At 44.2% G+C, this 26188-nt stretch overlaps 1 protein-coding gene across 2 annotated transcripts in view; it reads right to left on the bottom strand.

Annotated features, from left to right (window-relative positions):
* GLI2 (GLI family zinc finger 2) overlaps positions 1 to 26188 on the bottom strand; it is a gene marked incomplete at both ends in the record, with an annotated part of 138946 nt that overhangs the window by 36925 nt on the left and 75833 nt on the right. For both annotated transcript variants that reach the window (XM_082284924.1, XM_082284925.1), the window contains 2 exons: positions 196 to 387; positions 2065 to 2267. In XM_082284924.1, the coding sequence (XP_082141050.1) occupies positions 196 to 387; positions 2065 to 2267 (395 nt within the window). The remainder of the gene's footprint in view (positions 1 to 195; positions 388 to 2064; positions 2268 to 26188) is intronic.

Raw genomic sequence — 26188 nt, 5'->3', positions numbered from 1 at the left:
ACGTATTTTAAATTATGATTATTTTATATATATTTATGGAAGGAGGTGACCTTTTAAGCCAAAAATTATACTGCAGCACCCAAAGGTTACAGCAGGGCAGAGTGACCACATACAGCAACCTTCAGCTGGAGGGCAGTTCCATCCATCTACCCCAAAATTTCAGCCATGCCAGGAAGAACCCAAGCTGTTACTCACCATCAACGGGGCTGAGGTAATCGTGGAGGTGGGCTGTGCTGGCTGCTCCCCCGCCCTGCATGAGGAGGTCCCCATAGGGGTTTGGGTGGCCAGCCATCAGCGTCATTTGGTGGTAGTAGTCAGCAGGGTTGGCTCCCGGTGGTGGTGGGGGCAGCCCGAAGAGGCCTCGTTCCTTCAGGTGCTCATGAGCCACTGTTGGAGCCGCAGGCGAGGAGAGAAACATGGAGAGAAGGTTCCCACCGCAGTGTTAGACCTCGGAGCTGACGTTGGTGGCCCCGTCTCCCCCCGCGCCCCCCGCCAGCCCCAGCCGCACGGCTCCGCGTAGGGCGCGTGTGACGTGCGCTTGGGCGTGCTTCTGCGGACAAAGGAGACCAGGCTGGGGCCTCTGCATTCCTCCATTTCCGCAAATTTATAAACAATCTCTCGTTCCCCCTTCTAATAATCTTCCAGTTTGGACGCAGCCAGCACCCCTGGGAGGGGGGAGAGGGCCCAGGCTGCCGACAGCAGTAACCCTGTCAGCATTAACATCCCTGCCTATTAGGAACGAAAGACAAATGCAGCCCAGTTCCCGATAGCAGCGTGAGGAAATTAAAGCCAAGGTCTAATGCATAGAGCTAGGTTTAGTGTCTGGCAGCATAAAACCATTTTGGCTGCCAAAGCCAATTACACTCACTTTCTCCCAGCTGTAATTTTTCAAACCTGCCTCCCCACCCGCTTGCCCCATTAACTTATTTACCACCACCTTAAACAAGGAAAGAAAAAAAAAAGAGAGGAAAAGAAAAGCAACCCAAACCACAATGCCTTTCTTCTGCAGCAAACAATGAAACTGGTTTTGGAAGGAGAGGACAGGGCAGAATGCGCCCATGCACCAGCCATCAGACCTCTCTGTGGCGGGTGCCTGAGAATTCGGATGACCTTTTAGGGGAGGGAAGAAGACATATGCATGTCCCCATCACTACAGTGATGTTGTTTTAGTCATACAAGATAGTTTCATGTTGCCAGATACTAATCCAGGGGCCTTGTTGCTCTCTGGTGCACTTTGCTTTGCAGTGTTGAAGGGCTGCTGGCCCCTGCAGCAGCTTAGGAGCCAAAGCATGCTGGGTTTGCTGGGCATGCAGAGACCAAGTCCCCAAAGCCCAGCTTCCCTGGGCACTGAGGAGCCACCTGCAACTGTGTAATGAAGCTCTTCTGAGGAAGTAAGGCATGACTTACACCTTGCCAAGTGGAAGCAGTGTCGTGCATTTTCCCCTTTCCCTATTGGATTTCTTTGTCCCCATCTCCCCAACGTGGGGTCTGATAGGGCTCAGAGAGCATGATCACCTCTGCCTGCACCCAGAGCCAGCTTCCCACACATCCTCACCTTCCCTGAAGACTGTTGTGGGGCAGCTCAGGAGTAAGGAGGAAGAAAGTATGGCCCCTTGCCTTCACTCAGGAGCCACCCTGACCCCAGACACAAAGCCAACAGGGGCTAACCCAGCTGGCATTGTCTCCCCTGCAACATCAGTCTCAGCCAGGCCAGGCAGCCAGAACAATTGTGACCCTCTCTGGGGAAAGCTGGGCTCCCAGTAGAGACATAAGAACAGGGAAGCTCCTAAGAGAGAAAGAGAGTGCTGCAGAAAGGAACGTACTTTAAGCAAAATATTTATAATATGATCCAGCAGTAATAGCTATTCTCACGCTCTGCTTTCTCAGTGCGATGATGCAAAACAAATGTGTAGTTAAAGGGGAAAAAAGAAAACAAAAAGAGACAGCTCTCCCACTTCAGAGAGCAGCTGCGGAGCCTTTGCAGCTGTAAATCCCCGGGTTTTAGGGAATTTCAGTTCTGGTGATCTACAAAATCGCTGCAGTACCAGTAGCACAGTGTCTTACCGTCGGCAGGACTGAGGCCCCTGGCAGCAGAGATGACGGAGAGCGTGGGGCTGCTGTGCACAGAGCGGAGGTAATGCTCCATGTGGGGTGCCACGTAGGGGTGTGGTGGGCTGAAGGGCGACTCGCCAGGCCCGGCGGGGTGCGGAGACAGGCGGATGAGGGAGATGTCGGAGATGACGGGGCTGCCGCTCAGAGGAGGAGGCCTGGGAAGGAAACAGACACGCTGTCACTTACAGCCACCCAGAGCAGGCAAAGCTGCTTGCCACCCTTCTCTGTCCTGCCCCACTACCTTCGTCCCCAAGAGAGGAGTTCAAGCGTAGTGGGAAAACCCTCCCTTCTTGGCATATGCAGAGTCTGAAGTTCCCAAACTTCCCGTGGACATGAACCAATATTGCACTAAATATGTATTTGTGCAAGGTGGCTCACCCCAGCTGGGCTGTTGTGGAAAGGAGCATGAGCTGCTTTAGGCAGTGCCTGCACATAGAGCAGGCATGGAACACACCCTGTGCTAGAGATCCCACCCCACCTCCTTGCACAGGGAGGCTAACCACACAAAGATATTTGAAGCAAACCTGGGGTTTGCAAACTCCTCACTGCCCCTGGATATCCAGATGTTTAGTGCTGCCACATGCAGAAAGCCCTGGACAGGGCAGTCTGTGCAAGGATGGAAATGCTGCAAGGAGAACTTATGCGATCTTGAGCTGTGCTTTGCTCAGCCCAGCACGCGTGGCTTGGCCCGTGCCGGCGCAGCAGCCCAACCTCCTGCATCCATCACGGCCAGCACAAACCTCCTTGACAGGTTGGTGGTATGGTTCAGAGGGCAAAAGTTCATGAGAGGTTTTACTGCATGCTTTCTGGGGGCCGCCTCTCTTAAATCCCTCAGATCTTCCTCAGCCCAAGTGCTACCTGAGAATAAAGTCAGTAAATGCTGAGGGATTCAGCGGGTAACAAAAGTAAGTCACATGCGTGTTTCAGTGCTTAAGCAGTTTTTTGAAGGGTGAACAAGGATGGAAGAGAAAGTCTGCAGACTTCTCCCAGACACGTGCCCTACTGTACCCTCCAGCCTCTTAGACAAACCACAGAGGGTGCAAAGGAGGAAAAGTTACTCACCCTGACCTGAGAAGCAGAAAATCTGAGCTAGAAACTAAATGAGGCAGAGCTGTCATTCGGCAAAACAGAAGAGCAAAATCTGCTTTGTATTAGCTCCCTCTGTACTCACAGACTGCTGGAAGCAGAGCTGGTGTTGACACACAGGTCACAGCAGGGACAGCATTCGTCCCTGGCTGGGTGCTCTGGCAAAGCTGAGGGACATGGATGTGCACCCTGGGGGGCTGCACCCTGGGCACAGAAGACAACAGGGATTTGGAGGTCAGGGATCTGGGATGTGGGCTGATCTAAGGGAGGGTATTACAAAGGCCCTTCACTAAGACTATCCAAATATGCCATTAGTGAGTGCATGTAAGATCTGTCTCTCCATGCACAGACTACAAACATGATGGTCTGAGCAGTTTCGACACACCACCAGCAGCTCAGGATCTCAGTCCCACCCTGCCTTATCAACAGTTCAGGTGTATTTCAATTTATTTGTAATACTTGCATATCAACAAAACCACACAGAAATGTAATACAAGCTTTGCATACTTATTCAGCAGTTTAACAAGCATGTTTGTCTTTGTTTGATCTTCTGTGTGTTTCTCTGTCTTTCCGATAAATTAGTAAACCTTGTGGCTTTTTGAACACTTTCTGCTGATGGGTAGTAAATTAAATGCTTTCTGAAATATTTATAGTTCAAAGTACTTTCCTGTAGCAATACACACTGTGGCTCAGTGGTGTGAAATACCAGGCAGTGAAAACCCATCACACATAAAGGCTCTGTGGAGATGCACAGCCACCAAAACAGGTGGCTCATCAGACCCAGGCCGGGGTTTTGCCAGAGGAACACCCACCAGCATCGACCCTGTTTTCTTTCATGACACTGAAAGACAAACTGATGATGGCATGGCTATTTCAGACCTCATAACCTCCCCACCTGTGTTGCCATGGCCTTCCATTACCAAAATTATGGGGTGACCAAAGTCACTCTCCGGTGCCTCTCGCCATGACATCAGCCGTGGCGGCGGCGAGCTCAGGAAGCTGCAGCCGAGGCCGCTGGGGCTGGTTTCTGTCGAGGCTGCTAATAAAGGCATCCGAGCACGGAGCCGACCAATTTATTTCTACCGGGGAGGAGGGAGAAGTGAATCAAAGTCTCTGTTCCAGATTTAGTTTCAATTCATTTCTAATAATCTCCACCGCCTCATCTGGAAAAAATGAAACAGGATTAAAAAAAATGATGTCATTAAGAAAACATCTGACTAATTTTTCTTCTGACGAAGACTTAATATAAGTGAGGGGCGATGTAAATTAAAAGCAGCCCCAATCTTCCCTGGGCCACAGAGCCTGCCTTAATACATAAGCCATGAAAGAAGTTTTCTTACATATACAATAAGTTCCCTCTTTCATCAGTACTCACAGCTTCTCCCAAAAGGGTTGTGAACTTCTTTGATGCAGTCCTGGAACTATGTATTACCAGGTTTACGAGCCTTCGGAGCCTCTGCTGATCAAACTGTGAGGCCGACATCTAAAATGCGTATAACAATATGAAGGGTTTGCTGTTCATTTTCTCTGTGCTAAATTAGGCAGAAATGCTGGAATCCCTCAGAATAGGAAAACTCCACCCTGTACAAAGAGGTAACACTGGGAAAAAGATCAAGAATTTCCCCAAAATGCATGCAGCTGGAAACCCATCTGGTGTTTGAACATGAAGTTGGCCCTGTGCACAAAGACTGGGCTAGAGAGCAGGCAGCTCCTTATGGCTCTGCTTAAAGCCTGTCCTTGCTCATTGTTCCATCTGTGGACTAGGACAGCCATACTCCCATCAAGGTCTGGCTCCTGTGAGCCCTCCCAGGCAGATATCACCTCTCACTGTTGTACACCTACAATTCTAGCAAAACAACATCCCATAGCACAGCAAATTGCAAAATAACGTGGCTTCCTGGAGATGCCTACCAGGAACAACTCACTCAGCCAGGGGCATCCTCTGCTCCTAACTCCCCAAAGGTTTGAATTTTTTTCCCACTTTTTTCCATGTTGCATTTTTTCTTATCTCATTCCTATGTCCCACATTGAGCCATCGCACTGGCATTGCAACTACACAGTGAGAGGCAGCTGTATCCTCACAGGTCTGCTCCTTGCAGAGAAGAACCATCACATCCTGCTCTTTAGAGGCAGTGAATGAGAGATGAAGCAGTGCTGGAGGAAGGCAGCTCTGTCCCCATGCCCAGCTCACATCCAGGGCATGCAGGGCTCTCCATGCCCATGCCCCACACCCTGCAGTGGGACAACCTTCAGCTTGGTGTGGTGAACCAGCCCATGCAACGAAACCACGGTGACAGAGCTGCATTCTTCAGCCTGTCCACAGAGCTCCCTGTCCAGACCTCTGCTATCCATGCTTCTTTCCTGGATCCCACAGATAGCATGAGGAAAGCACCCCACCACCTGAGGGAGAGCTCTTGGCTTTGCTGAACACAACATTGTAAAAACATTGCCGTCTGCAGTGGGATGAGGGATTTCACTGGACCACATGTACATCTGGAGAAAGTGGGATTCTGGTTTTCAAATAGGCTAAGGGAATTGGGTGTCCAAACGCCATTAAATTTAATGTGAGCCAGGGGCCTGTTTTCCCCGCGGCTCCAGCGAGAAGCCCAGGCTTTATAATTAATGCTCAGGACTCGTAGAGCAATTTGCATCTCTGACGAAGCACATGAGCCTGGATTCATTTCCTCCCCTACCCAGGAGAGGCTTTTCCTTTGCTGCTCTTTAACAGAGGGAGACACTGAACTGTGAGAGATATTACCTGATGCCACCTAAGGGCTGCTGGGCCTCATGCTGATGGTGGGGGCATACAAGCAGGTAAAGGCTTTAGAGAGCAGGTCTTTACCAGAACAGTGGATGACCCCTCTGGGAGGGCAGAAATCTTGGCACAATTTCCCTGTCTTCAGCCACCTGCAGAGCAGAACTGTGAGGCAGTGGTAACACATGACAGCAGAGGAGCACGATCAGCAGAAGAGGAGATACCAGCATCTGAGATGAGACACACACTGCCTGTGGGTCATTGGGAGACTTCTGGTGGTTTCCCCGGACCTGGTCACTCCTTAACAGTCCTTCACTGGGGAAAAGAGATCTGCTTAATTTTCCTGCCTCTTGCGTTTTGCTGAAAGGAGTGACAGCTCATCTGAAGCTCTGCAGTCTTATCCCAAAGTCTGGGGGAAGGAGCTGGTAGTTTGCTTTGAAAACCAAGACAAAGAAACCTCAGCCTGTGGTTTTCAGTGAGGCAGAGCACTATGTTCCTGTGTGTGCCTCGGAGCCTGGCAGGTGCTCGTCTTTGATGCCACTGCTGGATGTAGTGCCAAGAAAGAACCCTCGTGGTCCCACAGCAGAGGAGCAGCATCCTCTCTGAGGAACTGGGCTGGGCTCCTGAGTAGGGAAAACCACAGGGACTGGCAAAATCAGTGCTGGCTGCTTTGAACAGGGCCTTGGGGTGTCTTTCTCCTGCTCTCCCTCTGTGGACATGCATCAGCAATCCCAAAATCCTACGTGGCAGAGATGAAGCAACATCTCACCGCCATCTCGCCACTGCTGTGAGTCCGCTGCCTCTGCAAGGGGCACTCAGCAATGAATGTAACAGTTAAAGAAGTTGCACATTTCTGAAATAATCTCCACCAGTTAAAGAAACCCCAGAAAAATGCAGACAATTATCAAGCACTAATGTTCCATGACTAGTCTAAATTAATACTTATGTGACAAATAAATTCATTCTGCAGAAAACAAAGGGCTGAATACTTTTCCATATGCTTAATGGAATATGGACACTTGAAGGCAATTGCTTTGTTCTACAATAAAGAAATGCATAGCTGCTAAACAGACATAGAAGCAAGGAACAGAACTACTCACGGGGAGGAGTACCATAGCCTGGTAGAGTTTTGCCATAAGAAAAAAGCTCTTAAAACCAACAATCCTTTCTAAACCCCACATAAAAACCCTTGCTTTTGTTTTGTTTTATATAAAACTTCCTAGCCCATTTTTCCAAGTCCTATTTTCCCAGAACACCACCTTTGTCTGAAGGAGATGGAGGAGAGCCATATAGATGACTGAAAAATGGACTGCTCTCATGGCAGACACTGAATGGATGGGATGCCAAACCTGTGCTCAACAGGAAACCTGAAGTGCCCCAGGATTCATGCTAAATGATTCAGTCTAAACAGCTCTCACCAGCCCCTCAGCTTCACCTCTGTTTATTTCTGATGTAAAGTCCCTTACAACAGGAAGGGCGAGAGGTCGCAACAGTTGTGCGGTACCCTCAGGATCAAACCCCACGAGGTCCCCCAAAACAAGGTAACTTCCAGAGGTCAAACCTGGGCCACGACTATCAAATTCACATGGCATTTGATCATTCACAAAGATTTCCCTCCCTGCCGTTTTTCCAGCTCGGAGAGCAGAGGATGTGCTGCAGGAGCAGCCAGAGCTGCCTTGCAGCCGCCTCTCCCCCCAGCCGCTGCCAGGGAGCACGGGGCAGCCTGGTAATGAGGCGATGGGGAATCACTCGTGCTTCCCAGCTCTCCCAGCACTGCAACAAGTTGATAATTACCCACTAAAGTGACCTGATGATCGAATATAAGACTATCAACTTGGAGAACCAGCCTATGTGTCCCTCTACAAAGAAATTGGGACGGGGACTCAAGAGACAACTCCCAGCCCCCTCTCCATCAGGATGCACAGCACAAGTAATTTTTTTTTCCCTTGTATCTTCTCAGCTCTAAAATAAGGTTAATAATTTTTTTTTCATATTCAGAAAGATGAATATATAGAAAATCAGAGCTACCTTTGCTAATTCAGCAGTTAATGCTCTCACTTATAAGATGTTACAGAGATTGTGAATCTGGACAAAAATTGTGACAGCTTTTCTGCAGAAATTTATTGGGCGTGTTTCATGCAGTTTGTATTTTCTCTTTTCCCCTCAAACATGTCTTTGAGCTAAAAAGGAAGCATAAAAATAATAATAAAAGATTTATAACAATAAAACATCTGTTTTAAAAGATATTCTTAACAACAAGGGTAAGTTCCCATCAGATGGGTTTATGGAAGGAATTGGTAAATTCAGCATTGCAACAAAACTGTACAGCAAAACTAGATGTTTTTTCTAAAAGATGGGCCTTAAGTGCACTACAAGGCTTGGAGTTTTAATAGTAGGAAATGGTAATTTCTCCCACTGTAGAAATTAAAGAGGGGAATCCCATGGCCAGTGTTACAGGTGTCAGATCAGGTAACTGTGGCAGTTCCATTGGGCCTTAACAGACACAAATCTCTGAATAGGAAATCCCTTATTTGTGAATTTGTGGTTTGGGCAGTGCCTTGAGAAGGATTTAGGTAGACACTATGAAAATCCCACTCCACATCCATTGGCAGTGGTAGTTGACATGCCTACAGTCTAATCTTCTACTACTGAAATCAAAGCAAATTCTGCCAGTGATGGCAGGAGCAACGAGAACAGGTCTCCAATGTGACTCCTCTGTTTTTCATCTACACAGTATCATAATCTAAGGCAGGTACAATTTCTTTGCATGATTTTTCCCATCCCTTAGACTTAATGCAACTTCTAGCACATGAGGTCAATTTAAAATACTTGCTCCAGGTGAAAAAAAAAAAAAATGTTGGTTTTAAAAGTGGAAAAAAAGTGTAAACATCTTTCATTTCTCCTTTTGAAAGACCATTCCAGAACATACCTGACTTCAATCCTAAATTTAAAATATCTAACCCCAAGAACAAATCAACCTATTTGACTTCACCTGATATATATTATTTTTTAATCATGAAATCAAAAGTGTTTTGGTTTAGCGCTTGAAACCTTTTTTCATCTAAGTTTCACCATAAGTTAACAATGTTTTTAAGCTTGCAGGTTGTTGGCAGCCTCAGAAGGGACAGGGGCAACTTTTGGAAGGAGCAAAGTTGGGAGCCTGAATACAGGAACTGGTTCTCAGATTAAAAATTCTCCTGACCACATATGGTTTCTTATTGCATTTGTGCTGCATTTACCACAACACGGGTCTAGTTTTGGCTGACATTTGTAGCCACAACTGCAACACAACAACAATAACAATATTTGCTTTTAAAATGGAAGAAAACCGCAAATTTTTATAAGTAAGGTTGCCCTCCATTATACAACACACAAAGAAGCAAGACATCAAAGGTAGAAATTAGGGTTGATACGGGACCTTCAAACCCAAATCAAATTAGTGTCTTAGGGAGAGATCTTTGATTTAAGCTTAATAGTCGTGATTTTTTCTTGGATTGTTTCATACTTAATCAGCCACACAACCCACTGTGCAGACATATGTTCCCAAAGCACATCAAAGCAAGTAAACATTCTGTTCCAGATCCTAATATCCTTTTTTTATCCAATTATCTTACTTACATGATCTTTTAATTTAAGTTCTGAAAGCCCACCTCTTCACACAAGCTTTTCTTTAGGAATGGAGGTAGAAGAATGACCAGCTCAGTTCTTGTGAGATACTTGCCAAAAAAACTGCACAACGAATAAATCAAAGCACAGCAGATGAGGCTCTAAGATAGTTTCTTGAGAGATTAGTGATGAAAGCCTTCAGAGAAGAAGCATATTTTAAGAAGGGGAACTTCAAGGAAGGTAGATGAGGCGGAGAGAAGGAAGAAAAGTGAGAGAAAAGACATGAAGGAAAGTGTGGATAGAAGTACAGGAGCCAGTGAAAGAAAGCAAAGCTAAGGAGCATTGCAAACCTGGAGGCATGTGAGCTTCAGTTTGAAACCACCAGACACGAGAACTTGATTCCAATAGTCACAAAATTTGAGAGCTGGGGTGTCAAAACGCTGCAGGCTCAGGGTGTGGAGGGGATGAAGGCTAGGCAGTGGCATGGTGGATTGAAGGAGCAAGCCTGGTGGGAACTGGTGGGGAAAAAGATGGGGAGAGGTGTAGACACAGACCAGATCCTGATGGCAGAGCTGAGGGAGATCTGAGAGGAGTCAACACTGGTGTGGGGATGTGGGAAATGGGTGTTAGAGAGATGTGTCGGATGTGACACAGCTGTTTCTCTGCATCTCAATGTTTTCCCTTGGGACACATGTTGAGGATATTAGCACTTTCAAGTGAATACTTTGCTTGTAGCTGTGAAGACATTGGGCTTGGGAAAACAAATGGAAGTGCATGTTTGTGGGGAAGAAATCTGAATTTTTTATCCCTGCCCAGTGTCTTCTTCCTATGCCACTTTTGGGTGGAGGTTTCTCTCCCTTAAAAGGTTATAACATTCAAGTGCTACAGATGGGTTTAGCATTTAAAAGACAATTGCTATACTACTTTGGAAAAGTCTGTTTCCATGTTATGACAGCCCTAACCCATTGAGGAAAGAGAAAGACAGTGGCAGCAACACCACAGCAACGGAGCTCATGGAAGAGTCAGGCAAACCACAGAAAATGCTTATTCATTCATTACACTTTAAATCTGCCTTGGCTCCATACCTGTCATATCCCAGAAAAGCAAAAAAAGACCATTCCTCTTCATCATGACTGTAATACAATCAACTGGCTGCAGCATTACTCTAACCAATGTTAACTAACAGAGTCTGTGTCTGACATCTATAATTTCATGTTAACAAATTAGGTAGACTCCTGCATTTCCTGGTACCTTGAATGCCCAAGAAGCTCATAACTTTTCTTTATATGCAAAATGTCAGGGAAAGGGCAAACAATGTTATGCCAGAAGACCATAGCCAAATCACTTGGTTGGAATGTGCTGTAAATCATGGGGTGAATGGAAAATGAATCTTTGTTCCAGGACAACAACTTCCAGCATTAATGTTTCTGCTAATATGCTCCTTTTCTATTGGGAATGTCCTCTTCCCATAATCCAAGGTCCTATAACTTAAATCCTATAGCTAAACAAGACACCAAGGAAGGAAAACCTACATCCAATTAATTACAAAACCCTGAAATGTCCTGCTTCTCTTTTCTAAAGTACAGGAGAAAACCATTGGTGTTCAAGCTTTAGAAAGATGACACACTTGCCCTAAGCAGCAGTAAGCTGTTGTAACTAACCAGAAGTAACCAAACCCCATAGTTTACAAAGGGGAATATAACAAAATGGGAACAGGTACAGCACAGATCTCTACAAAGCCTTTCCAGACACAGCAGTCAGAGGAGCTCTGTCAGTACATAGAGGTGATTGTGATAGTTGCACAGAAATACATCTCACACACACACAGACATGTGCCAAGCACTCTGCTGGTGTGCTGTGTGTGTACCTGCCTCTGGTGCATCACAGCACAAAGGAGTAAGAGACGTGTCTTCCCATAATAACAAAGCTTTTGGCTGGGGCTCCCTGGGTTTTCTGCAGGAATTAATTTTACTGGCATTTGACACATTTTAAACAGCAATAGCACTCACAGTAACCTCCAAAGGGAAATATTCCTGAACAATATATAATAAATACATTGATTTCTAATAATAACCACCTGCCCTAAATCTTTTTGCTGACAGATTTAGTTGGACCAAAGGCCCTTTTCACATCTACTTCATGACAGTTCCCATCACTACATAAAGACTTTGAAGTGCCCTAACGTGCAGTAAAATGCGAGATAACCTAAGAAACTGTCAATATTTCTTCACTTCTAAAAGGAAATGCTAATGACACTCAAAGAGCTCAAGATGTAATGTAAGATCTGATCCAACAGACTGGCTGATCTAACCAGCCTTTGCTTTGCAACGAGTATGCTGAAAAGCAAGCAATTATATAGTGAAGAGCAGAACTAGGTAAAAGTTTTTCACTGATATGACTAAGGGAATAAACCCTTTTTATTCCAAAAAAGCTTTATTCTTGGAAGTATCTTGACTTTTCTGTACAAAATAAGAAAATTAACAATAAATCCGCACTTCAACATGAATTTCTTCTTTTTAACCTATCACATTTTATTCCTTTCTTCTTTTTTTTTTTTTATCATTAGGAAGAAAATGAACATGAATGAGACATAAAAGTTTTAAAAAATCTGGACAACATTCTGCTAGGGTCTAATTTTCCATAGGGAAAAGTTAAGCAAAGTAATTCAGAGTCTCTCTCCAACTGCCTGCAATAAACAACTGGCATTTCTCTGCCAGCTCTAGCCTGCAATGTAAGACTGAGAAAGGCTCTACAGCAGGAGAAGGTAAAAGCAGTAAACAGAAGCCCAGTCCTATGGTAAAACCCCAGCACTGCTCACTGCACTGTACAACTTGAACATATTTCAAAGGAGCCAGGATGCTTCCCCCACCCCCAAATCATCACCTCATGGTAAGAAAAGATGAGGTGTTTTATATCTCATCTGCCATGTAACCACCCAAAAAATCTTCCTTGCAAAACTCCTTTGCTCCCAGATCCGTTGGTGTCATTGACTACAGCTGCTCTCCTATTCTTTCAGTTTTTCAATGGCATAGGAAAATATAACACATTTATCAAGGCAGGAATATGGATCTGATGTTCCCCAGCTGTTTACTGCTGGAAGTTTACACTAGTGCTTTTCAACCTGTGGTTTGCAAAACCCTTGGGAATCACTAAAAACCCCTGTAGGGGCTGTGAAAGACAGCAAAAAATCTCTGCATGCCTCTTACTATTCAGGCCAAATTCACTATACTATGTTTAAAAACTCTGCTAGAAAATTTTTAGGGAGGGCACAGACTGTAACAGCTTGAAAACCCCTCACTGACCCTTATGCTTCCCAAAATCAGTAAAAATTACAAACAAAATATTCTTAGAGTAATCCCTGACCACCGCCCCAATCCATCCTACACCCACCAACGTCAGCTGGCACAGGAATAGGCACGAGTGATTTAGGGAGCTTTGCCACGCCGGCGCAGAGGTAGCCCCATCTCCTGTGTCAGCTGTGTACCTACAACAATACCTCCTTCCCAACACCACGCACCAGGAGACCTGTAGGCCTCATCTTTCTTATCTCATGCAGCTATTCCTTATGCAGACACATTTCTGTATACAAATCCCATTATACTTGACCCTCAGTTCACCCTGTTTCCATTACAACGCTGTAGACTCAACCAGACTTGCTCCAGTGCCAACTCTGTGCTGTCATTCCTTGCGCAGAGTGGTAATAAAGAAATCACTGTTTTAAGCTGACAAAGAACAGATTTCTTACTAAGTAAACACTGATGTTTTGGTAGGGAAATTAAGTTATAAAATTGTGTCTACAAAGGGAGACCATACAGATGGAGTTTGTTAAGAGACAGCAATACAGTCAACAGTGGTTAATTCAATTGCCTGCTACTTATCAGATTTTTTTTTAAAAAGGCTTATCCAGCTTTTGCAAATGCAAATGCAGAAAAGCATTTCAAAGAGCCGTTGTCATTGTAGCTGGAGAGTGATGTACACACACACACATGGCCCTTCCAGGCCAGAGAACCCGGTCCTGCATATCCACCATGGCTGTGTTGGTGTCCAGCAGGTCTGGTGCTCACCGGCCTGGCAGGAGAGGAAGCCTGAGCACAGACAGCTCATCACCACACCGCCACCCTCCAGTGGCTTCTGTCCTTAGGGCTGTGCCATGGCCTCACTTCTGGCCACTGCTCTCTGCCTGCATGGGGCCTCTCATCAATACAAGATACCCCAGACCTTCCTTCAACTCAGGTTAAAACTGGGCACTAAGCGCAGCTGGGTAAAAGTAGGAAATTCAGTATCTCCAGTCCTTAGCTGACCCTTAAGTTATGCCAACCTGACCTCAAATGTCACACCTAATTCCCAAAAGCACCAGGTTGATGCCAAGTCGCTGAAGCTGTTTCTCTCCTAAATGCTGCAATGGCAGAGGCACAGCCACTCTTTATGCTCCGCCTTCCAGGGAATTTCAGCTGGGTTTGGGGTGCTTCCTGAAAAACAGGGGTTTTTTACAGCATCAGTGCTGGCAAAGGCCCCCAGACATCCTCCTCACACTAACAGTTCTGGTGCCTCCTCTACTGCTGATCCAGGGGCAGAAGCAGGAGGATCCTCATCACTTCACAACCTCAAAAATCACCCTTCCTGCATCTCACCAAACACCAGCTTATGTGGCATTTAAGTGGTGAGAGGGATGAGAGCCCCAGCCCTGTTTCTGCATACTCAAACTATGCAGAGCTGAGGAAGAGATGGATGCATGGGCAACTGCAGGCGCTCAACTCACAGGTTACAGCCACTGCTTTCCATAACAGCAGCCAGACTCTGTCTGAGATGGTACTCTAGGTAGTCTGAACACAACCTCAGTGTCCTCAATGGGGGGACAGTTTAAAACGACCAGAGAGTTGTGGAGGGGTTTTTTTGAACATTTTATCAAGAAGGATAGAAAACATGATTTATCTTTTGCATAGGATAAAGTTCACTATGGGATTCAGCATGCAGCATGATGTAAAGTCTCAGGCAAGCCAAAAGGTGTTAACACTGTGTGCCCTTTAAATGAGGCAATTAGTCAGTAAAACGATATATGCTTAGGTTGGAACTATGTAAATACACTCATTTTATTAATATAAGGCAAAAAACTAAAAAAGAGATATTGCTGGGCAATTAAATCACCAAGTATTGGTTCTATTTAAAATTCAAGAGAAGGGATATTAAACATACTCAAATTTTAATGGAAACATTTGCAGCAGTTTTAATAATTCAGCACAAAATGTTATTTAAACATTTCTCTCTGGTTTTGAAAAAGGCAAACACAGGGCCATTGTACTGTGGTCTGGAAATGAGAAATCAGAACTGCTCAGGTGCAGTGGATTTCTTTATTCATTTTAGACAACTCAGTGGCAAACAAACCAAACCTGGAAATCAAAGCTATGCTGAAATCCCAGTAGTGAGGTTTTCCATGTGGTAGAAGCTTTTGAAAGTCCCATCAGTCATGTTCTTGCACCATCAAGTATCACTTGCAGCTCAAGCTGATTTCAGTGGGGTGTAAGCTCCTACATGCATTCACTGTAGGAAAAGGCTGCTGATGGGATTTCAGTAAGAAATTCTTCTATCTTGAAGTTTACTTTGAGAATAGAACTTAAGATCCTGCACTTCGCATGTTTTGGGTTTTTTTTATTTAGTTCTATCAGCTGCTTGATTTGTTTAAATAAGGATGTGACAGGTGAAAATAATGTGGATTTTAAAAATATTTTATGGTTTAAATAATCTATAGTGTTATTAGTAACCAAGGAAATTCAACTATCCTGATCTGAACTGCCAATATTCACAATTCCTTTTGTGCACGTCACATCACAGTACAGTAAAGCTGTTAATGATCTAATGGCAATATAATTACTCTTATCTAGCATGCAGTACACTTTTAGTACTTGTGAAAACCATAAGGATTAATACAACCGTTCATGCCTACTAGAAAGGAGTTTCTAGCCAATGAAAAAAAAGGCACAGGCCATTTTCTAAGGTCAGTCATAGAGTATCTGAGGGACAGAGCAACTACAAGAAGTTATAAGGACCTCTTGGCAGGAGATAAGCATTTAATTACAGAAATCCCACATGAAAGCTCTCATTCTGCTGTTCAGTGAAGGAGGACAAAAGTTTGACAAGTCAAAAATTAACAACAAATACAGCGCATGCTATTGTACCCATGGATTTTTACAGGCATATTTGTCAAGTTCTTGTAACACCTCCCAAGATGCCATGCTGCCTGGCTGCACCATGTCCATCTTCTACCTTCAGCCTTCAAGCTTCTAAAAGTCTACAGGTTAATTTTTATCAAAGATTTCCTCTTGGACGCCACTGGCTCTTTCAACTGGAGCTCAAATGTGATTGGGGAGTGCAGACCATGGCGCACAGTAGTCCAGGAGACTACTTCCAGCCCAGCTTTCACCCAGTGAGGATGGTAACAGGAGCAGGAGATTAGACTGAGACCTTGCACTGGTAGGTAAGGAAGACTACACACACACACACACCACATGTACACACAAATCCTTTCTCCACTAGAAGTTTGTAGATCGCAGCAATTTTGCTGGTGAATGTGAGAACCACAAAATTGTCCTGCCTGGGAGAAGAGCACCAATAAACACAGAGCAGGAAGGGTTGGGTTTATGAAAAACAAAGTAATGAAGTCAATCACGGAAACCAGATCCTGGAAAAAGTCCAGTTTGGCAATGTAGTCAAAAACCAAACAAAGGGATAGGAAGCCACTGCATCTAGTGCAAGACTTTGGGAGGGAGCACAATCTGCTCTTCAGCACAAAACACCTTAAGGAATTTTCTGTCTGTCAATTTGTGCCCTTTACTCACTGAGTCACCCTGGGAAAGGTCACTCACCAAATATGCTGCACCAGAGTGACATACCTGAAGCAATTTGACACCTGCACAGAAATCATTCCCAAGTCTCTGCTCACCATCCATCCTTATCAGAAACCGTCACACAATTCACCAGACATGCAAACCCTGCTTAGCGGAGATCAAGGAAAGAGAAACCAGGCTGACAGAACCCTGAACTCCAGCAGCACGTCAGGACTTGAAGGGAAAGAAGTTACAGCTCACAGAGCTCCTACCTTCTTCACAGTTGGCAGAAGCCATCTCTTAAACATACAAACAAACAAACAAACAAACAACTCTTTGAAGAGATTCTTATTCTTGTGCTAGCACTCATCCGGGCACTGACACGATTCAAACCAGACGCGGTCGAGGAAGTCTGGAGTCATACCAGGTTTAGCTCTCGCATGCCAAGAGAGGTCAAGACCTAGCCAAGCCTTGAGTAGACAACTTGCATAGAAAATCCCAGGACACAGAGGAAGTGGCGTTGGTGGGAGAATGCCTTTCCCTTCGACTCACTAGGCAAGGCCACGTGACGATGCTCTGGTGAGGAATATGAAGCAGTTATCTTTCCTATCCACTAAAGCCCAAAAGTCCAGTGCATTTGTCCTCTGTAAAGATCCTCTGGAACCCTTAAAAAACATGACTCATAAAATATCTAAGCTGGCTCAATTCCATTTTAGTCTCTTACATTCTGGTCATCCCACATCCTGAGTGAGGGTTGGAATTTCTCTGGCCTAACCTGAAAAATGGTTGGGTTATATGTTTGTTAATTTCTTTTCCAAAGATGGATAGAAATCTATTTGACTTTGGGAGTCTACTATTTTTTCAAGTGAATAAAGCGGTTTGGGGTCTGCTGACACTGGTTTCACCGTGACTATTTCTCTATTTCTATATTATTGGAAATAATACACCAACAGGTAGTAACTCTTTAAGCATTAAAATGTACTGGATAAAACTTTGCAGATACCTCACTGTCCATCAATTCCTAGCAATACTTCTTACAGAGCATCAGTTGGGCTGGGGGACTAGGAAAAAAGGGAAAAAAATAGAAATGACTTCTATATGATTTCTGACCTGGGAACCAACTGCAAAATCCTTCCAGCTGGTCTGCAGAAAATAGAATTATTCATCCTGACCTGGTCCCTCCAATATACCAACTCTCATGTTGTACCCTGATCCCCAAAAGATGCCATCACAAAATGGGTGCCTTGTGATCTGGGTAAAACAGCAGCAAAGGCCTTATTTCAGTTACTCCCAGAGAACTGCAAACATCATTGACTCCTTGAGAGTCTTTTCAAACAAACAGGACCAACACAGTCTGACCTGAGTGGTCATCAGCTACCCAAAGCAGCACCTCAAACACTGCTAATTCCTTGAAAATTTGGTTTTCCTAGGAAGTAGACACTTGGACATTTTAACTGTCCTGTTTGACACCAGTTCTGGGACCTCTGTGATGATGTTGGAGTCACAGCAATGCTGTGTGGAAGTAACCACCAGAGCTCTAGAGTCCCTCTTCATTCGACCTTGACTTAAACTTTGCAAAAATCATCTAAAGAAATCATCAAGTGAAGCCTTTCATGAGCATACCTGAAGTCAACAGCCAAGTCCATATTGGAACAAGTAAAACCACCGATATGAACTATTTTTACAGCACAAATACACAAGCAGGATTTAGTAAACATTTCTATTCTGTGGTATCTTCAGAAAAGCACCTCTCCTCAGGACAGCATGTGAAGATGCATTTAAGTTTCTCTGAAGTCAACAGACCTAAACAGGCATTTCTAATTAAACATATACTTACATGTTTTCCTGAATAGGAAGAGGTTTTAAAACAGTTCTGTAGCCTAGAGCACTTTCTGTGTGACCCTCTGCATCATCAGCTCATCGTTTTTTTTCAAGTATCTTCTACAAATCTTCTCCTTCTTGCTAGTCCTCATTAGATTGATCTTCCTTTAATTTACTGATTTGATGACTGAATGCATTAATTCCTTCACCACCCTATCATTCTACACTCTGCTTTCTGTCATCTACAATGCAGTTTTCTCTTGTAAAATATCATACTTCACTTGAGTGAGGATGAAAGACAGCCTATGAAATCAAGTGTTTTATCTCACAGTGAAGACAAATAGTCTCAAACAAGAATGCACATGTAAGAACACCACCTTAATGCAGCTGTAAGCTTGAAACTTTCCTATTTTTAATGTATTAACCACACTCTGGTAGACTTCCTCTACCAGTGGTAGTTTGGGATGTGTGGTTACTCTGTGGGATCTTAAGAGGCTTTCAGATGAAGCATTCAATCAGCAGGTACCACGTCCAGCAGCTGGTCTGCAAATCAAAAGCCATGTAAGTAGCTCCATAACCAAGCTAGGAAAGCCTAGCTAGGAAAGGGGCAAGAGGGGAAATAAGACAAATTCTTTTCCAGGATGCTTTCACAGGATCAAAAGGGAAAATATCTCAAAGGCCCTTACAGGATTTAAGAACATAAATTTATTTCTTTGAGAGACTTAAACCCCAAAAGCTGAATGTGACTGCATTTTAGACAGCCCCAACACATTTTTTCCGTCTTGCCTGACTGCACCCAGGTGCTGTTATTAGTGACTTCAGTTCATGTGTGCAGAGTAGGAAGAGATGTAAGAGAGACACAAAATGAGTTGTGCAGGAAGAAATACCTCTGCTGTGAGGAGGCTACACCTGTGCAAAAGAAACACTGGCACACCAGTGCAGCCATAGAAAGGGCAGGAGGTGGTGGTGGAGCCTAATGCTCACATTTAATCTAACAGTATGTGCTCAGCAGCAGGGAAACCATGGTACAGGTCCTTCTGCTGCCCAGGGGTGGAAAAGGACAGCTCCTACCATGCTCTAAGGCACCACCCCCCCACCTCCCCACCAAGTATCTGCTTTAAAAAATCATCAAAAGGCTCACATTCTCCTGGTTCACTATCAGCTACCACAATCAATTATATCAAAAACCAACCCCACACACACCAATAAAGTGAGAGCAGGGAATGCAGTAAACTTGCTCTCGAAGTGGAGCCTGGCCAACTGATATAATCTAAACCTTGGATATGTTTTTCCATAGCACATCCTCCCATGAGATTTGCCATGTGCATGCTTCTACAACAGAGAGGAGACAGGGCAGAAAACACCCCCACTGGTCCTGCAGGAGCTGCATGGCCTGGGCATGCACACTGGGCTCCAAGTATGCACAAGCATAATGCACCTCATTAACATGTCTGTGTTTCTTAACTTCACTCCAGCCACTTCATGAATTTTTAGGTACTTAACTCCTTTACTAGAGATGGCTTTAGTGTCCTGAGTTTCAATGGAGGTTGGAGTAGTTTGACCTTAACTAGGATCCAGCTTGTTTGAAAAACACATTGAGCCTTTGCATTATCAGCACTTGACAAGCCAGTCCTAAGAGTCAACACTATTTTGAAACCCACAACACCCACTTTCAAACATTGTTAGCCAGACCCAGTACACTGGGATTTATGATCTGAAATAATACAGGTACTTTTAAAAGTTTGACCCTTGAGAAATTCTCTAAATTTTAGCTGTTAGCTAATTAGTATCAATGGTGAAACATAAAAGAACAGGAATCAAGAGTCTCCAAGGCAGAAAATTGTGTAAAATCACAAATTCTCAAAATGGTCTGGCACACAGAAGTAAAACATACTTATGTGGCTTAGTGTCAGAGTCAGGGATCTAGAAAGCCCGCTAAAACACACACCCTCCCGCGGGAGTGATGTGCAGGACTGAGATTTGCCAGAGTAACAGCACCCAGTTCTGCCTTTTGGTTGGTGCAGATGTGTCTGCATGGTGTCAGCTGCACACAGGGTATCCAGATCCACAGTTCTGCCAAACCGGGTCCTTTTTTCATTAGTATTTTTTCTTTAACTTTTCCCCCAGCCATCTGGGTGGTCCAAGAATCAGACCCAAAATACCTAGGATCCTTCGAACCACATGTTCTAATCCCAGCAGAATTGACTCAGTCCTTATCCATCCAGGGTAAATTGACTTCCCTGCTCTTTGCTGCGTGGGGGGAACTTTTGGATGAGATTTGAAAATTTCCGCTCTGTATGGACATTAAAAATCCTACATTTTTCTTCCAGTATCACAAGCCAGCACTCCTGCCATTAGTTTTTATCTCTTGGCACCCTGTGTAATTTGCTCCCCATGGCCACTGGTAGCTGGGAATCCAGATTAACCAGCACCTGAAAAGTGATGTGCCGCAGGCTTCATTCCACAAGCCAATGGGATGGATGGGGTTTGTCCATTTATCTTCACACACACTGGAAGGATTTCAGAGAAACAGTGAAAATGAGGAGGCTGAGTGGATTGATATTTGACTGTATGCTGCAGGCTGCGGCCCGGCCAGTTCATTAGAGCAGGGAGGAGGATATGACAACATGCAGCAAATATCTGGAGGGATGTGTTACACAAGGAGGTGTGCTAGGAGCAGACGGGTGAAATTCAGGGAGAGAAAAAAAGGAGGGTGGACCAGGAGAACTGCATGGAGAGCTGTATATACTGAGAAAGGATTTGCTACAGGATAGAGTAAAAGTTCAACCAGGAGATACAAAACCAGGAGATACAAGGGGAAACCCACAGACCCCCGTGCAGTACAAGAGAAAGTGCTACAGAGGAACAGAACACTGCAACAGGTCTCAGCATCTCTTGTCTTCATGACCGCAAGAAGCTGGTGAGAGGTGAAATACCATCTAGAGAGGTGATTTATTTAGGATTAAGAAAAAGAAGAGGCCAGGAAGGGCAGTGCTCCCCATTTAGCTGAGAGAAAACTTGAGAAACAAATTCGGAACGCTGGAGTTTAAAAGGGCAGGAAGTTGGCACTGAACATTTATCCATTTTCACAGATGCTGAAAGCAGTGGAGAATGGGCAATCCTATGGAGATAGCTTCTGAAAGACACGCACTCTCTGTTTAGAAACTCTTTAGAAAGCAGCAGGAGAAGAGAGTTCAAATAATTTTTTTTCCTAAAGCACAAGCTTAACAGTGGATAAGGTGGAAGCATGAAGTCACTTTTAATCTACTATAAAGTGAGGTAAGCAAAGGGATTATTACTTAAGACTCGCTGACATGAAGCTCTGAGAATGACATTTAAAAGCAATGGTGGATTACAGAGTGACATCATATTAAATGAACACATGCCAGAGGTTTACATAAAAGACCTGAAAGATCACGCTTTTGTTCTCAGTACTAAAACCTCTTAGCCATTTTCACTCTTCTGGCGGTGATTAGGCTAAATGAGAGGTGCAGTTTTTCACAGCACAAGCAACTCAGTGGCCCAGATCTTCACTAAGTGCAAATGGGCACAACTCCATCTGAGCTCACCCAGGCCCCTCACTCCAGCCCGATGTCACAGCATTCAGCAACTGGAGATCCAGCCCAAATATTTCTAAACCCAATCTGCATTTCATTGCAGCTTAGTGAGTCTGAAACCACTTCAGGTCCCTCTGGACTTCAGGTTTCAGTTATTCAAAGTACTCTGAAGGCTAGTTAACTAAACACACATGACAACAATATCCTGAATTTAAAAGAACAGCATAGATGTGTAAATCTCTCTCATAATGGAATATGCTTGAAAAATTTTAACAAGATTCAAAAGAGAAAGATGTGGAGGTTTGTCGGTTTGGTTTTGTTTGCTTGTCTGTTTGCTTTTTGGTTTGTTTTGTTTTGCAGAATAGTTTATGAGACTGGAAAAGCCTACAGAAACATATTAGGCCTGATCAGTGTTTTGGTTTATGCCTTCCCCATTTTCCAAAGACCTGATCAGCCTGTCCTCCCACTGAGGCCAGAAGATGCTAGGCATGTACCTTCTCAGTTTCTGCACAGGCAGGTAGCGCTATATACTTCTTCCCTGGTGCCTGAAAATGTGCTACAGGACCAATCTTGGAAGCCAAACAAGTCTTAGCTCTCAAGATATCAAAAGGATATTACTGTGATAACATTTTAGAAATGAGGAAAATAAAGCACAGATGGAATTAAAGTAATTTTTCCAGCTCCCAGAACATGACAGCAGAAGCCTAGTATTTCATCTGTGGTCTCCTGGAGTTGGATCAAGTGACCATCAAGTATTAATCCTGGTATTAACAGTCCCCCAAATCACCTCCCGTAGGTTACCAAAGAGCCACCTAAAAGCAACAGACTCCTGCTAATTACAGGCCAGGGAGAGGTTTGAGCCAGCCTTCTGGAGGGGACCAGCCCCTGCAAACCGTTGAAAACCCGCACATTCTGATTTTCTTAAATAAATAAAAGAAGCATGTGGGAAAGAAGGGGACAGAATAAATTGGATGTGGGAGCCCCCAAACCTGTTTCCCAAATGAGCAATGTATCTATTCGGTGAAAGTCGTAAAACTTTGCAAAACACATAAGAAGGCCTCTCTGAGCAGCTGTTTGCTTTGACTCCGGAGGGAGCCCGCTCTGTCTCCTAAGCAGCACAGTACCATCAATCACGACCTGCCAAAGATTTTCTACTCCAGTAGCAAAGTAAATATGAAAACACACGGGTTTTACTGGTATGTACGTTCTGTGGCTCAGCCGAGCGGCATCCTTGCTGCAGGAATGGCCATCACCAGGGGTCCCATCCCGAACTGCGTGACAGGATCCCAGCTGCAGCCCCGGGGGAGTGGTACCCCACGAAGGATAACTGAAGGCACTCTATGTACGCCTGATAATGCACAAAGGCAGCTTCACGAGCACACACTGCAAACGGCTCCTCTCCTCCATGGAGTCATGAATCCCCCCGGGTGGAAGGGATGGCAGAGCGGCCTCAGCAGAGAATGGGGAGCACTGTCAGGTAAGCCCTGGCAAGGATCAGCTGAAGCGTGCTCAGGGGCACAGGGCACTTGGAAAATTTCACTGCAAAACTCTGACATCACTTCAATGCATGTATCGGAAGCAAGACTTTTCAAAGGATTCCTATCTGACAAAATTGATGGGGTTTGTGTGTGTTTTTGTAGAATGGGAACAGCACAAGACACATCTGTGACAATAACAAATTCCAACTCTAAAGCAAGAGACACTGGTGTTTGTAAAAGCAGTTATAAGATGATGATGATTATTTTTTGTATGGCTAAACAACATATTTTCCCTTAACCCCACTTGGCCTCCCTTGGCTGAATCTCACAAAAAACAACAAAGGAGAGAGAGAACCAGACTGGAACAGATATTCAACATGGAAAATTTTGGGTTCGACACTAAATTTGGCAAATTTGTAAACACTTGAGACATAGTCTTTTTATGATGAAAAGTTTAACAGTCAACTCCTCTGCCTGTGAATCACCCTGCCTAAACATCTCAGGAACATTTTAACTGGTTCTGAAAAGGTATTCTGTAATGCTTAACAGAGTAAAAGGGAAACAAACTTCAACAAGGAGGGGTAATAGGATCAGATAAAGAAAAAAAGCGTAGGCTGGAGATCAGGAAAAATCTGCAATAATATATTAAGATCTCAGGGAAATGGAGGAAGATCCTTGATTAAATGAGATAAAATCCCTACCAGAGGGAAATTAGGGCAACTCCACATTATTATGGAGATGGAATTGTCTCTATGTTTAGGTCTTCGGGACAATTCAGTCCCTATGAAAGCCATGGAATCTGTGATTATCAGCTCAGGGTTTGGTTGGGTTTTTTTTACTATTTTGATGTGTGGACAGAAGAGCAACAACAATATTTTGTTAATAAATAATGTCAGAACTGCATCCTAAAACACCACCAGGATGTTGGTAGAAAAACAAGGCTGCTTTTGTTTGTCACAGTGCGTAATGCCTGATGGGTTTTAACCACAGTTTAGGAGCTACTGTCAAAAAGCTTCTTGCTGAGTCAAGCCTAGGCATGCTGTTTACTAGGGTTAGCCCCGAAGGCTCTTGCATTGGCAGGGACTTTTAAGCTGAGCTAAGGAGTTTTTAGTTATTTTTGTTGTGATTTAAAAAAAAAAAAAAAAAAAAAGGTAAGCATGTTATCACCTCCCATATCTGCCAGCAGCTTTCCTCTGGAGTCAAGGGCCTGTTCTTGCAAAGCTGATGCTGAGCCCCCTTAGTTTAAAGCAGATGGAGTTACTGCAGACACCAGGCCCCAGTGGAGCAGGTTTTTGTGAAGAAGTTCGCTAAAATACAAAATACCCTTTTTGTTAGAAAAGAACCTGTGCTAACTTATGAAGTGAATTTCTCTGGCTTTGAGCCTGCAGACACACCTGGCTGACAACTTTCACTCAAATAGTGCTGACCTACAGCCAACTGTGAAGAGTGAAATTCTGACAAATCAATAAAAGCTGCTTACAGAAAATGCATGTAAGACCCACCACTGCTCTTCCACAGAGCCTGGGCCATCCTGTGCTCTGGAAGAGAGGATCACAGGGAAAAACAGTATGTGGCTCTGTAATTTCATCCCGTATCTCCAGAAAAATGCAGAACCTCCAAATTTATTTTTCTGTCTTTTCTTAGCCTTTGAGTATTGCAGTATTACTATTAAATGAATGTTACGCTGTGGAAGTCTTGGCTCATACAATTTATATGCACCAATACAATTTCTTTTATTCATTCTGCTCTAGTTCTACATTCCTGGAATAGATTTCATCCCATATTCAGTTTCACTCCATTCTGCATTACATCCTTTGCAGTGTCCATTGGACACCAATCCTACCACTCCCTCTATCCTCTGTATTACCACAGGCTCACAATCATCAGATTCCAGGACAATATCTTGAATCTGCAATATTTCTGTTGGTTTGCACTGCAGAGAGCTCAAGTACCATCTAAATGAGATAATTTTTCTAGACAAGCCAAGCAAGCACCACGATTCTGTCAAATTGTTGTTAACACCAAGAAAAGAAGTCCAAAAGTTAAAGATGTCCAAAAAATTCACCACCAAATAAGTAAAACCAACAGTGCAGAAAAGTGGGTTGTCCTAATGACTGGAGAAACACCAAAACAATCTGAAAAAACCCTCTAGAAGTAGACTTCAAGGAAACCCCAACATAATCTGCTTCTGGACATATGCAACAAATGCCCAGTGATTTAGAAGAAGACTCAAGTCCTGAAAATTACTGTCATGCTGCTTAACAAGAAAATCATTCAGACACAAGGAATGACAACCCTGAGGAGAAACACAGCAAGTTTTTCAGGGCCGTCTTGGCATGGGGGTCTTTTATTACTCAAGTGTTCCACATTCCCATCTGTGTCCCCAAGTGAAGGGTCCACAGGTGGTTCTGCTCAAGAGTGTTCAGAAGCCTTGCAGATGAGTTCCTTCCAGTTGAGATAAAATAATGTATGTCCTCGTTAGGCCAAATGCAAACAGTGATGAAGGGGAATACACTGCCAGGTCACATCGAGCAATCAGGAAACAAACCTTTGACATAATGCAGCAGGCAGATAATAAGACCCCGTAGTTAGCAACAAATGACACTGCACTTAATTTGCCGTGCAATGTTCACGTAATTAGATAAATTTGGTACCGTCAAGACGGCAGACAGGTAGAATACAGACTTGATGAATTGGGGGCTCTCTGTCAGGCACCGATCACATTAATCATAAAGCCAAAACTCAGTGACACAATTTTTCTTCCAAACATTTGCCTTCATTTTCTAGAGTGAAAATATGCACATGCCCTTGGGTTTTTTTTAAGAGTTGTTTACTTTTGAAACAAGGAGGATTGATTTCTGCACCACCAGGACAGAGTACAAACTTCTAGAAGCTCATCTGTGCCCACGGAGTCCACCCAGTATATTAAACAAGAACCATGCACCCAGTAAT

Source organism: Coloeus monedula (genome assembly GCF_965178545.1).
Source record: "Coloeus monedula genome assembly, chromosome: 7".
Taxonomy (NCBI): Eukaryota; Metazoa; Chordata; class Aves; order Passeriformes; family Corvidae; genus Coloeus; species Coloeus monedula.
The sequence above is the reverse complement of the archived record's forward strand: the minus strand, read 5'-3'. Positions and strand labels throughout refer to the sequence as shown.